At 44.3% G+C, this 13,206-nt stretch overlaps 1 protein-coding gene and 1 long non-coding RNA gene across 8 annotated transcripts in view; one reads left to right on the top strand and one right to left on the bottom strand.

Annotated features, from left to right (window-relative positions):
• LOC308591351 overlaps positions 1-13,206 on the bottom strand; it is a 539,976-nt gene that overhangs the window by 19,828 nt on the left and 506,942 nt on the right. The window lies entirely within an intron of this gene.
• Positions 1-13,206, top strand: part of PTPRU (protein tyrosine phosphatase receptor type U) — a 378,319-nt gene that overhangs the window by 345,683 nt on the left and 19,430 nt on the right. For all 7 annotated transcript variants that reach the window (XM_081201863.1, XM_081201862.1, XM_081201868.1 and 4 more), the window contains 2 exons: positions 3,446-3,586; positions 8,867-8,992. In XM_081201863.1, the coding sequence (XP_081057989.1) occupies positions 3,446-3,586; positions 8,867-8,992 (267 nt within the window). The remainder of the gene's footprint in view (positions 1-3,445; positions 3,587-8,866; positions 8,993-13,206) is intronic.

Below are 13,206 nucleotides of genomic sequence, written 5' to 3'. Positions count from 1 at the left end.
CTCAGGCCATTGCCCTTGTTTGGAGGACAAAGTAGAATATGGTCTGACCTGCACCCTTTAAACTAGCTTGGGGCCTGAAATGTGGTGGAGGACAGAATTTCATTACCAGAGTTGAAGTAAGATTCAGTAGCCAAGGCAGTCATCTTTGATATAAGCAATGGAGTGGAAGTGCCATCTTTTCATCAGGCAGCAAAACATATTGAGTGGCCCTGCTAGAAACCATGCTTTGAACTGAGTTTGCCTTTTCTGAATAGGAGGGAAACTGGTTTGGGGTAAACCATAGTTTCTTCAGTTCAGGTGCAACAGTAAACTGTGATTATTGCAAACCAATAAGTGATGGTGGGACATGGGGTACATTGGGGGAGGGCATTGCTCAAGACCAAATGGACCAAATTTGATTTTGCTGTGAAATTTGAACTGTGCCCAAAGGAAGAAACCAGGGCATCACTGAAAAGTCAGGTGTGAGAGCAACACCTTCCCTTCCAACTGGAGGGAAGATGAGATGGGCTAATTTGATCCTGGGGGCACAGATAGCTGTCTTGTGTTGAGTCTGACCATTGGTCCATCTAGCTTAGTATTGCCTACACTGCTTGGCAGTGGCTCACCAGGATTCCAGACAGAGTTCTTTCCCAGCCCTACAAGGAGATTCCAGGGACTGAACCTAGTTCTTTGTGCATGCAAAGCAGATGCTCTATCTCTGAGCTGTGGCCCTTCTCCTGGGGTTGCCTGTTGAAGGAGAGAGCCCTAATAGCTGACTCTGACTTGCACCAATTAATCACTTAACACCATCAGCTTTCCTGCACAGATCCCACCTCTCTTGATTTCCTGCATTCCCAGTTCTCCTTTCTGTTCTGATCAGGTAGCAAATTGCTGTAATTATTTTTATGCAAGCACCAGAGCTGAAGAATGAAAAAAACTGGTGCTTATCTCTCCATTAAGTAGCAGCCCATGGAACTCATGGTACTCTTTCATCAATTGTGCCCCACTTTGCTGCCTTTTTAAGCAATTGGTGTTTTTTGTGGGGGGGGGGGAGGCTCTGTAAAATAACAAATTCGTCCTGAGATTCCCTTTGTCCAACTTCACCTCTTTGGAGAGAAGCTGATCCAAATCACCCGGCTGATGGGAGAAAGGAACTCAAGACTGAGATTATGCACTCTGTAACAGAGTTTGAAAGAAACTGAGAAAGCTGGGAGATGTTTTCTAAGTGCAGGGAACTTGTCACTTGAGCTCATAAGTGTTGTTTCAAGGGCTCTTTAGGAAGGCAAAGAGCTGAAGAAGAAAAGCTCTGCAACCCTGGATTGTCTGCTCCATCTCTGCAGGTGCCCCTAAAAGCCCTTGCTTCTTTTGAAGCGCTAACAAGCCTTGCAAAGTCATTACCTTGAGGTTAAGGGTCTTTTCTTTCCTTCCCCTCCTTCCCTCCTCCCAAGAAAATGTTTGTTAGAAGCAAAGCTTAGAGGAGCCTGCCTGGCTTTTCTGTGTCTTACCATTTCCCTCCTTCTACCCATTTCAAAACCCCAATAAATATTACCAGGCAATGTTGGCTGTGTTATAGTTTAGATCCGAGAGCTGCTTTCTGTGCTCTTATTATTCAAAAGGTATAACTTCCGGGGGGGGGGGGCAAAGAGATGATCCACTGGGCAGACATTTTTCACACTGGTTCTTAGATCAAAGGAGACAGAATTCTGTTTTTTTAAAAAGAGACCTGAGTGCTTTTCCCCCATTGAGCAATATCAATGGACAGAGGCTCATTCTTTTTAAAACTTTGTGTTTGCTGGGAATGAGGTCCTAAGCGGGAATGAGGTTTTATCACATCTCTCTCCTTCATCCTTCAATTTAGTCTGATCCAAAATGGGCCTCTTCCCTGACTCGCAGTGATATGTATATGTGTGATTTTTCCTCACCAGATGGTTATTTGTTACAGGCCACAAATTATAAGGCAGACAAATGGTATCAGATTAGAGATTCTGACTCCTGAGTTTGAAAGAGGATCCAGCATGCTCCAAGATCCCCCATGGAATTACTTATAAATATGGCACAGAGTGTGTGGGAGAAAAGTATGCTCATAAATTTCCAGGCTTGATTTTACATGAGGGCATTGACTTCTGAAGTCCTGTATGGCTTGGAACCAAAGTCTCTCTAGATCCAGCTGCTCCTCTGTGAGTCTCTTTGAGGCCTTTCTTCAGGGATTCCTCACCCCCTAATATCAAGAGGGTGGGGGCTGAGGATCAGACCTTATGAGAAACAGTTGAGGGAGTAGGGTGTGTTTAGGGTAGCCCATCAAATATTTGAAGGGCTATCACATGGAAGATGGAGCAATCTTGTCTTCTGCTGCTCCAGAGGGTAGGACCTGAACCAATGGATCCAAATTGCACAAAAGGAGATTCTGACTAAACATCAGGAAGCGTTGAACTAGGACTGGGAAGGCCCAGGTTGCAATTCCACTTAACCAAGAAATACACAGGGTGGCCTTGGGTCAGTCAGTATCTCTCAGTCTAAATTACCTCACAATATGGGTGTCATCTGGGGCTGGGCAGGGGACAGAGCCACCCCAATATTTTCAAGAAGGGGGCAACCCCCCCCAAAAAATCTGCAGTGATCCTCAAAAGGACATGCCAGGATGAAGATACTTAGCCCTTTGAGGATCACCAGAGCATCTTCTGACCCCCCCCCTGCCTCACAAGGTTTTTGTATGTATAAAAGGGGGTGGAGAAGCATGTACATTGCCTTGAGCTCCTTGGAGGTTAGAGAAGATATAAATGTGATAAAATAAATGTGATAAAATAAAGACAAACATTTGTCTCACCTCTGAGCCAAACCCAGAGGATTCAAATGGCAGAGTAGCAGGACTGAGGGTAGCAGCACTCAGCCAGAATTTCTCTGGGAACAGTGGGTGATATTCAGTGTAACGTCATACCTAGAGCAGACCCCTTGATTAATGGGATCTACTCTGGGTATGACTTACATTGGATATCACCTACTAGAAGCACATTTAGGCAGTTCAGCTTCCATCTTTTAAAAGCTCACATTTAGTGTTGATCAATGGAGTTCCTTAAATAATGCACAGGGATCTGAAAGTTGTATGGCATTTGATCAATCAAAAATGGCTATTTTACACATGGTCACCATCACTTGAAGTTTCAAATGACTAGTGATCAATCATATTGCCTGTTTTACTGAGATATGTGCTTTAGTAGACAGAAGGTGGATGATGTTAAGGAAGTGACGATCCTTCTGCCACCTTTAAGTTTCCCTTGTGTTTTTCAAGATAACCAATCCAAATGGAATTGGATTGATCCTGCACACAATCCTTTGCTTTAGAATCTCAAAACCCAGATTTCCATCTTCCTCCCAGTCAACCTTGGAGATTAGAGCTGTGATTTGCTCCATCTCTTTCCTCTGATATGTTGCTCTGCTTTTATCCCATGACTCTTTCTCTCTCCTTTAGAGCTACACAAAGAGTGCTGCCTTCATTGTGACCTTGCACCCACTACAGAACACAACCACAGACTTCTGGAGGCTGGTGTATGACTATGGCTGCACTTCCATCATCATGCTGAACCAGCTCAATCAGTCCAACTCTGCCTGGGTGAGTAACGGAGAAACACCTGTCACTCATTGCTGTTGCTTCTTTGAGCAGTCTGTTTGCTCCACTTTGCATTTATGTATGATGTGGTCTTCGAAAAGACAGCCAGATCTACTTGCATTCAACTAATATCTCCAGGGTTTGTGTATGTGTGGATCAGTGGAATTAAGAATGTAAGTAATATATGAAACTTGAACAGTCAAATCACAGTTACATAGTCTAATGCACAAGCTGATTCTGAAGCACAAAATAACCATGTTAAAACGATTCTGGTTAATTTAATTTCAACAAAATAATGACATAGTCTGCAAGTCTGTTGAAGGCCAAAGCGATCTGAAGCAGAGGCCAGTTTGATCTGGATTTGCTAAAGGCTGGACTGACGGAATGGGCAGCCAGCCACTAATTCTGTTTCCACAGAATCATCACCAGAGCCAGATGCACAACAAACATTTAAAGCGCTATGATACCACCTTAAACAGGCATTACTTCCCCCCAAGATTTCTGGGAGCTGTTCTTTGTTAAGGGTGCTAAGAGTTGTTAAGAGACCCCTATACCCCTCACAGAGCTACAATTCTTAAGAGTGGTTTAACAATCAATAGCTCTTCCCAGGGAACTCTGGAAGCTGTAGCTTTGTAAGGAGATGATGATGAAAAGAGAGCTGAGTTGAAATTCTTCCCCTGCAAAAGTCAGGGGGATTCGTCTCATTACAGAGGAGCAGGAGAAATATTACAAAGTTGTGTGTGTGTTTGGCTTACCTTACTGTTTTAAACAGGTTTTTTGGCTGTTCTTTTAAAGTGTGAAACAACTGAGCCCATAGCTTACATTCACATTCATGGAGCTACTACTTGGGGGATTTTGACTGGAAATGATTGGGCAGCCCAGAGATTATTGCAATAGATAACAATTACTTTGGAAACACAAATAGTCCTTTGCTTATTCTGGATGAATTAGGAAGAAACAATACATGCCAATAACATCTTGCTTGCTTAAATGAATTAGCAAGAGAGCCACACATTTAAACTCAATTAAACTGCTGCCTCCTGTATAGTTTTTGCTGCATTTGTAGCACCAAAGAGACCTCTCTGGGGTGCAAGCCTGGGCAGTGTATATGGAGGTCCTGGGCTGTCCAGATGGCAAGACCCCCCTCTTGGCCTCAGTGATGTGGTCCAAAGGAAAGGGAAGCAATACATTTGGCGCCAGCTTGGCTGCCGGAGCTGCCGGAAGGACACAGCCTTGATAGCACAATCCAAGGACACTCTTCAGAGACTCATAAACCGTTTTGCCCAAGCCTGTAGGGAGTTTGGCCTTACCAACTGACAAATATCCTGGGTTAGGATGTTGCCAGCACTCCATGCATCAGCATTGGTGACCACATGCTTGAAGTGGTAGACAATTTTGTCTACCTGGGTTCCACCATACCCAGCAACCTCTCCATCGACCCTGAGCTGGACAAGTGTACAGTGGTATATCAGGTTACATACGCTTCAGGTTACATACGCTTCAGGTTACAGACTCCACTAACCCAGAAACAGTGCTTCAGGTTAAGAACTTTGCTTCAGGATGAGAACAGAAATCGTGCTCCGGTGGTGTGGCGGCAGCAGGAGGCCCCATTAGCTAAAGTGGTGCTTCAGGTTAAGAACAGTTTCAGGTTAAGAACGGACCTCCGGAACGAATTAAGGACTTAACCAGAGGTACCACTGTATTGGCAAGACAGGTACGGCAATGGCTCACCCCTTCAAAAGGTATGGGAGAATGTGATGCTAATGTCCAATACAAAGACGAAGGTCTACCAGGCTTGTGCGTTGAGCACTCTGCTGTATAGAAGTGAGTCGTAAGCAGCTTACAACCACCAGAAGCAATGCCTCAATGCCTTCCACATCAGGAAGATTTTGGGTATCACATGGCAGTGTCAGGAGGTCCTACACATGAGTAGGAGGCTGGCAGAGACACATGCCCAACTAGCATGTTCTGTCCCTCCTGGTTGTTCTGTCCCTCCTGGTTGTTTTGGAGATTCAAAATCTTTCTTCAGCCAGAATACCACAGTGATTGATACCTTAGAGGCATCAGCACACTTCAGGATCAGCAGAGTATAGGCAGTCAGCGTACAGACTCAGTAGTGCAGCATTTGGCTAAACTACGTTTATTTACATATACACACTTGGAGCATCGTAACTTAGCTCCTTCCTCTTCAGCACCAGACAGCAAAGACAAAGGACAAACGTCCTACATCACGGAAACACAGTAATACGAACCTCCTGTCTCCGTGACTTCCCACAATGTGGAATGAAAACATACACCGTCATGTGATAAAAACAATCCCATGACTGCAGCACGGGAAAAGAATCCTAACAGGCAGGGCAGAGTCTCAAACAAAGATGTGCTCTCCCAAGCCCACATCCTCAGCATGTTCACACACTTGCCTCAGCGATGTCTACACTGGCTCAGTCATGTTCACAGAGTGGAAGGTGGCAGGATCCCCAAGAACGTGCTCCATGGGGAGCTGGCATCAGGGACAGGACTAACTCTGCATTACAAAGATGTCTGCAAATGTGTCATGAAGGCTGGCTACATCAACCTCACTGTGTGGGAATCCCTTGCAGATGACCACAGTGCCTGGAGACAACCAGTCAGTTGTGTATCCACAGCAGTGACCAGAGGAGGAATAATCATTGGGAGTAGTGCAGAGAGAAGAAACATTATAGTACACCTGCATGAGCAGAACTGGATGCCTCCATCTACAGAATCTCTGCTGCAACAAAACATGTCTCCCCCATATCAGTGTCTACAGCCACAGCAGGCACTGTAACCTTCCAACGGTTTGACTTTACCTACCAAGGCACACTCCTCCATTGCCAGATGGTTGCCAACCAACACAGTTTAGCAACACCACACTCTGGCCATTAAAAATCCTCTGTATGGAAGGGAACTCTATGATGGATAGTCAGGACTGGATGCCAGAAAGGGCATGGGACTTTGAATCTCCCCTCCCTGGATTCTTAAAGCCTTCTTGTCAAGTTCATGGCAGTTTTAAGAGCCCATTACAAGTCTGTAATGCTAATTTGCCTGAAAAACGCATTGGTTTCTTCTTCTTAGCATAAAATTGGTATTACAGAGTCTTAATGGATGCCTGGAGAAGACTTCATTAACTGGATTATTTTATGAGTCAAGATCAGGCACTTTAGTGCAAATGACCCAAACCTACAGTTGCAATGCCGACAGGGAAAGTAAGCAGAGGAATGAATTAAAGGCCCACCTCGGGTGAAGAGGCGCCTTCCTCCGTCAGCTGCACTTGCTGAGCTGAAGAGGACTGCTGCGTCCTTAAATAACAGAACAAGGAAATGAACATTATCCCTGGTGCTCCCGTACCTAGGAATCCCAGCAATTCTGCAAGGCCAGAGGGAGTTTATTCAGGAGTGAAATTAAGGCTGGAAGCAATTGACACAGAGGGAAATCCGAGCCGGTAACTCTGCTACACCAGAGTTTGGGAAGCTTAAAGATAAAAGGAGTCAGAAGCAAAAGGCTTTTGGTAGTGGATGAGGTGCTCTGCCTTTCCCAGCTTCTTTTCATGTTCTTAGAGCAGCTTCCTGAATTCTCTTCATCCAAGGGATGGAGGCCCACTGGGACCGGTAGGACATAAAGAGGGGAGGCTAACGACAGGCAGAACCAAAGCCAATGAGAGGAAGATCCAACTAATTCTAATCCCTCCCCCTGTCAATCATTTCCCCTCCAAGGTCAGCACTGAGACTGAGCGCAGACCCTCCAAGTGTCCTTATTTTCCAGGGACATCCCTGATTTAGAGAAGCCATCCCGGTTTCTGATTTGACCCCAGAATGTCCCACTTTTCCTTAGGATGCCCCTGTTTTCATTGGAGAAATGTTGGAGGGCATGGAGTTATCCAACCCATGAGCTGTCTGAAGGCAATTCTGTATAAGGAAGTTTTTTTTAAAAAAAATGTTTAATGTTTTATTATGTTTTTATATATGTGGGAAGCTGCCCAGAGTGAGTGGGGCAACCCAGTAAGCTTGTAATGGACAAGCCTCCACTGGAAAAAGGAATCTGCCGATTGAAGTTTCTCTCAGTTTATCATTTTTCCAGTCTTAAATTCAGTTCACTACATTTCCACCTCACTTTGTGATTTATTAATTTTAAATAATATTCATCATTTTAGTGCACATTCCTAATAGGAACATTTTTAATGCATTCTTTTTAAAAAACTAATATACACTTTTTGTGAGCTGTTTACCCCTAACCCCTTCCACTCTATCAATATGCAACTCTCTTTCACCACTACCTTGTTCTGCCAACCCCTGTGAGCATCCTATTCTTTGGGGATGTCTGCATAGTGCTGTTTAGCCAGATCTTAAATGTTTACCAGCTTAACACCAACAGCTAATAAATCAACCTTTACAGTGAAACAGCTTTTAAAAAAAGGTGACTTAGAGGGTATATCCCTTGCTTGAACCATGCCTTGCCGGAGGAAGTTTTAATATCCAAATTATAGCTCTGAGTCTGGAAGGCATGGAGATCACAGAGATTTATAGCCCCTATTAATAACCAATTATTTCTCAAACACATTTGCCATGCGGTGAGGCCTGGGATGCCGGATGGCCCCAAATGCTAAATGTTCTGTTAAAGTGCAATGACAAACATCATATATTTTGTATTGACGCTGCCTTCCTGGCTGTCGCGCACAAAAACAATCACATCGGTGACCCCTGAATGGAACAATACATCAGCTGCGCTGCTGGGTGGGAGATAGCAAGAGCAGGATCCCTTCCTATCAGTGATCTTTCTCTGGCAAGTCTAATGCTTGGGAATATTAAAGCTCTTGTTGATATAAACCTCCTGTTGATATTTCCAAGCGGGAATTGGCTGGGGGCGCGGCTCAGTCAGGGGATGTCTCTGGTTGATGGGGAGTCAGATAACTTTGAATTGCTTCCCTACTAAAGAATATGAGTTTTCTTAGTTTAGGAAAAAAAAAATACAGCTAAAGAGTGTGTGTGTGTGTTAGAGACCCCTTGTGGGCTATCAGATGCAGATTCATCACAGGTGTAACCTGTGGAATGTTTTGCCTTTGTCTTGTGAGTATGTCTTAGCAATTCATTGGGGCCTGAATGGATGCAGACCAGTACATAATTGCCTAGTATTAAGTCCATCTGAACTCAGCAGGGCTTTCTATTGAGTAAACATGTGTAGAACTGCACGGCAAGGCCGGTAGCATCAGCAGTTGGCTGTATTTCAAAGCCACACTTTCATGACTCTGTGCTCTTTATTTCTCTCTAGCCTTGTTTACAATATTGGCCTGAGCCAGGACTCCAGCAGTATGGACCAATAGAAGTGGAATACGTTTCTAGGTCAGCTGATGAGGATGTTGTCGCTCGTCTTTTCCGGGTTCAGAATGTAACACGGGTGAGAAGCTCAACAATGCCATTCTGTTTTGAGATTATGCTGGTCTTGGGTGTAGAATTCTTTTTTCTTAGACTGAACATGCCTAAGTTGCCTTATATCATCTCAAACTATTGGTCCATCTAACTCAGTATTATCTATACTGACTGAGAGCAGCTCCACAGGTTTCCAGCAGGAGTGTCTCCCAGTTCTGCAAGTAAACTGGCCCCAAGTTCTTACAAGCTTTATATACCAATAATAACACATTGAACTTGGCCCAGTAAGAAAACAGCAGTATGTGCAGATATCTGAGCAGAGGTGTTATATTTACTGACAGGTTCTCACTCCTGTTAGAAACCACTCTGCAGCATTCTCAGCTAACTGCAGCTTCTGGATCAAGCACAAATGAAGCCTCACATAGTGTGGATTGCAGTAACCCAGCCTTGAAGTGACCAATGCCTGAATTACTGTGGTCAAGTTCTCCCATTCCAGGAATGGTCAAAGCTATGGTACAATAATAGGGGGGCATGACAGCTATGATCTACCCCCACAATTGGAGGCAGTGTGCTCCCAGCTGCTAGGACTGCTAGTTCTTGCCTTCAGGTCCTGCTTGTGGACCTTTTATGAACATCTGATTGGCCAGCACTGTGAGAATAGGATACTGGACTAGACGTCCTACTGGCCTGATCCAGCATAGCTCTTAAAACACCTCCTTTCCAGAAATCTCTAGACTTTGAGAAAACTTCATTTCCAGGTTTGCAAGTGATGGAGTGCTCTCCACCCCAGGTTTGGCAGAACGATACAAAATCTCTCCCCCACCGCCTTTCCCCAAGTCTGTTCAGAGAGCCCAGTCCTTTAAAGCATTCTCTTTTGCTTTTGAGTCCTTTTCTCCTTGTCTTGCATAATTGGTTTGGCATGGAGATGACACAGGTCTTTCTTGTCTCATTCCCATGCTGAAGCTGCAGGGGCTGTTTTTAATAAGTATCAGATGCCACCACATTCTCCAGTTCCTGCCAACACTTGTCTTGCAGGTAACTTTGTGAATAATTTGCAGGCAGCCACTATGGTAATGGGATGCTCAGGGAACTAAATGTCAACAACAGCAGATCCTCTCTCTGTCTCCCAAGAAACTCAGCAGCCAGCAGAATCATCTTGGCTTGCCAAGAGAAAAAGAAAATAACATGGACACAGATAATAACTCAATGGCAGGGGTACATGCTTTGCATAGACGGTTCCAGGTTCAATCCTTGCATGTCCCGTTAAAAGGATATTGACATTTCTTGTTAACGGGTGATAGGAAAGATGTATTCCTAAAACCATTCTCTTTCCCCAATTGTGTTCCTTCTCAGACAGGAGTACCAGTGAAAGTTGCCAAGTTTACAGTCAAGGGTTAGAGTTTCCCCAAAGTGTGACTCGCAACAGCTTCATTAACGTGTAGTGTGGAAATTTCGGATCCCCTCCAAACTGCCGTCAAAGTTTTGTGCTCGTACTGTGCCGCAAACACTGTATTTTGTGCCACCCCCCAAACTGAATCTGAGCAGAACCCCACTGGGATCGCTAAAAGGGAGGAAGTGGATTAGGAGCCCTTGACTTCTGGAGGCCCAATGGAGAGAAGCTAAAGCAGCTGGATTTCTGCCTGACACACAGATGCTTTGGCCTTAAAAGTAGGGCCTTAAAAATTGCCCTACTTGATCAGACTAAGGACTCATCGAGCCCAGCATTCTGTTGCCAGAAGCAGTCCTTCAGTAAAATCTAGCTGAGTATCCCCAAAGATGCTATTTATATTATTTATTGTCAGCATATTTATTGTTAGCTGCACAGAGTGGCTGGGGTATGTATGTATGTATGTATGTATGCTAATACTAATAATAACCTAATCTTCAATGAAACCAAAACTAAACTACAAGCAAACCACAGTCCCTATCTACAAACTTACAATCTAAAAGACACAACATGAAAGGAAAAGGGGAGAGGGGAAAAAGCAAGCAGTCAGGCACCATTTATTTCATATAACAACCTGCTGAGATGAAGACAGTTCAGGAAGAGGTGGTGGCGGGGGGGACGACGACGACGACGACAAAGGCATCTGGACTCTTGGTGCAGCCCTTGCTGTGAGCCTTGCTTCCTTCCTCTCCCATTGCTACAGTCAGGAGGAAAGGTTGCTCCTAGCTGACAGCTTGGGAGAAAGGAGGAGCCAATGTTTCTAGGCTGGAGGTGAGACTGGAGAACAGAATATATACTCAATAAGGTTCAATAGCTTTGTAACAACACATTCCATGGCAGGGCTGGCCCAAGACAAAATGGCACTCCCCACCCATTTCATGTACCAAAGCTGACTGGACTAGCAGCTGACTCTTACTTCACCTTGGTGCCCACCAGCACATCTGAGGGCAGCAGCCTAGCTTTGGGAGCACAGAGCAGGCCACAGACACGGTTCTGTTCTGCAACACCTCACCCCCATTGCCAGTCCCCACAATGCCTGCTTCCAGTCCCATCCTACCAGCTAAAGACCAACAGAACCAACCGATATCTGTTTTTAACCATTTCTCTTACAGTTTTAATATTTCAAATTTAAACTATCCAAATTTTGAATGGAATAAGGTGAAATCTTTTCTTCTCTCTTTATGAGGGGCCAAATATTTGTTTTATTATTGTGTGCAAAGACTTCAGGCTTCTGGTTCATTGTTTTCTTTTGCCTTTTCTTCCCTCTTATGTTTTTGTACCTCTAATATCTTTGATTAATATTTTATCTGCTTCAGCATTTTTCTACTTTCTGAAAATAAAGGAAAGGGGGGAAGCAACACGGGGGGGGGGAGAATGATATTAAAGTCTTAAAGCAAAACATTTTGACTTTTGATGACTGAGGAGGAAAGGGAACCTTTCCATTGCTGAGACAACTCTGAGGTATGTCAGCACCTGGGAATGTGTACACACAAACACACGGACAATTTTTAAAGCATCGATCAGCACTTTAGACAAATTTGCTCTGGATCCCAGAAGGATGCAGTTAATCACTAAAACCATATATTTCTTGCAGTGATTAACAAAACAAAGATATTAAAGTCTTTAAGCAAAAGAAAAAAGAAAAGAAAAAGAAATGTTTTGGCTTCTGCCTTCCTCAGCTGCTCTGAGGTAAATTAAAATTCGCTGTAGCTAGGAATGCCAGAGAATTCTGATAAAAATGGAAGCTGAAGGAGAAAATGTTTGCATTCTCTTATTTGTCCCATATCAACCCAGAGAATATGTAACAATCTGTCACTGAAGATTGCCTCTTCACCCCCCATGCATTCTGTTTTGTGGGAGAAAATTCCCCTTTGTGGGTTCAGTACGGAAATGCAAGCTAATTAGACTTTATTCAGTAATGCATTATAAGTCCAAAGGAATTTGTGAGAGCTTTCCATTATGGTACATGCTATATAGGGTGGGCGAGGGGAGCGTCATCTAGGCAATTGTATTTTTTCTCCAAGCATCTTCTGCCACTCCATTGTCCCACCATCTCTCACCCAACCACAGTCTTTTCCAACCCACTTTTTTTCCTCTGTACTCACAGAGCTCTCCTTATATCTTATCTGGGGGTCATATCACAGCCCCTCCAAACTGAGCATGAAAACAGCCAACCTCAAATTGTAGAGATGGTGAATAGAATGTGGCCATTTTAGCTCTAGCCCTAGTTTAAACTGGAGCAAAACATGTCAATTATATCATCATCATCAATCATCATGTATCCAGATCTGATTGCTACCCAGTGCCAGGACATCATTACATTGCCCATGTAATCCCTGATTGGCTGGGATCTTTCTGGGAAGGAGCCTAGACAAAACCCCTCACAAACTAACAGAGGCATACTTAGGGGGTGGAGAAACCAGTGCCTACTAGTGCCTATCGGACTATGGAGGGCACAATGTATATGTGTGTTACGACATGTGAGAGAAGTTTTCTGTCATTCCCACAGTGTGGTAAAGTGATTTTTTTGGGTGGTGGGGTGGGACCACTGATACAGCTCCTTGCCAGGGGTGCAAGGAACCCTAGGCATGCCTCTGCAAGCAAACAGTGGTGCCAGAGTGAAAATCTGAACACACAAAACAGGAGCTTCAAATTTCTGGGGAAAGAGACCACAGGAGGGTTTATGGGGTCTTTTGTCCCCATTTCACCTTGAAAATTTGGCTAAACTCATCCAAGTGCGTAAGTCCTAATGTTATGGGTAAATACATCCAGTCTTCTTTGCTGATGGCTCAGAA

This window comes from Podarcis bocagei, assembly GCF_964188305.1.
Source record: "Podarcis bocagei genome assembly, chromosome: 7".
Lineage (NCBI taxonomy): Eukaryota > Metazoa > Chordata > Lepidosauria > Squamata > Lacertidae > Podarcis > Podarcis bocagei.
The sequence above is the reverse complement of the archived record's forward strand: the minus strand, read 5'-3'. Positions and strand labels throughout refer to the sequence as shown.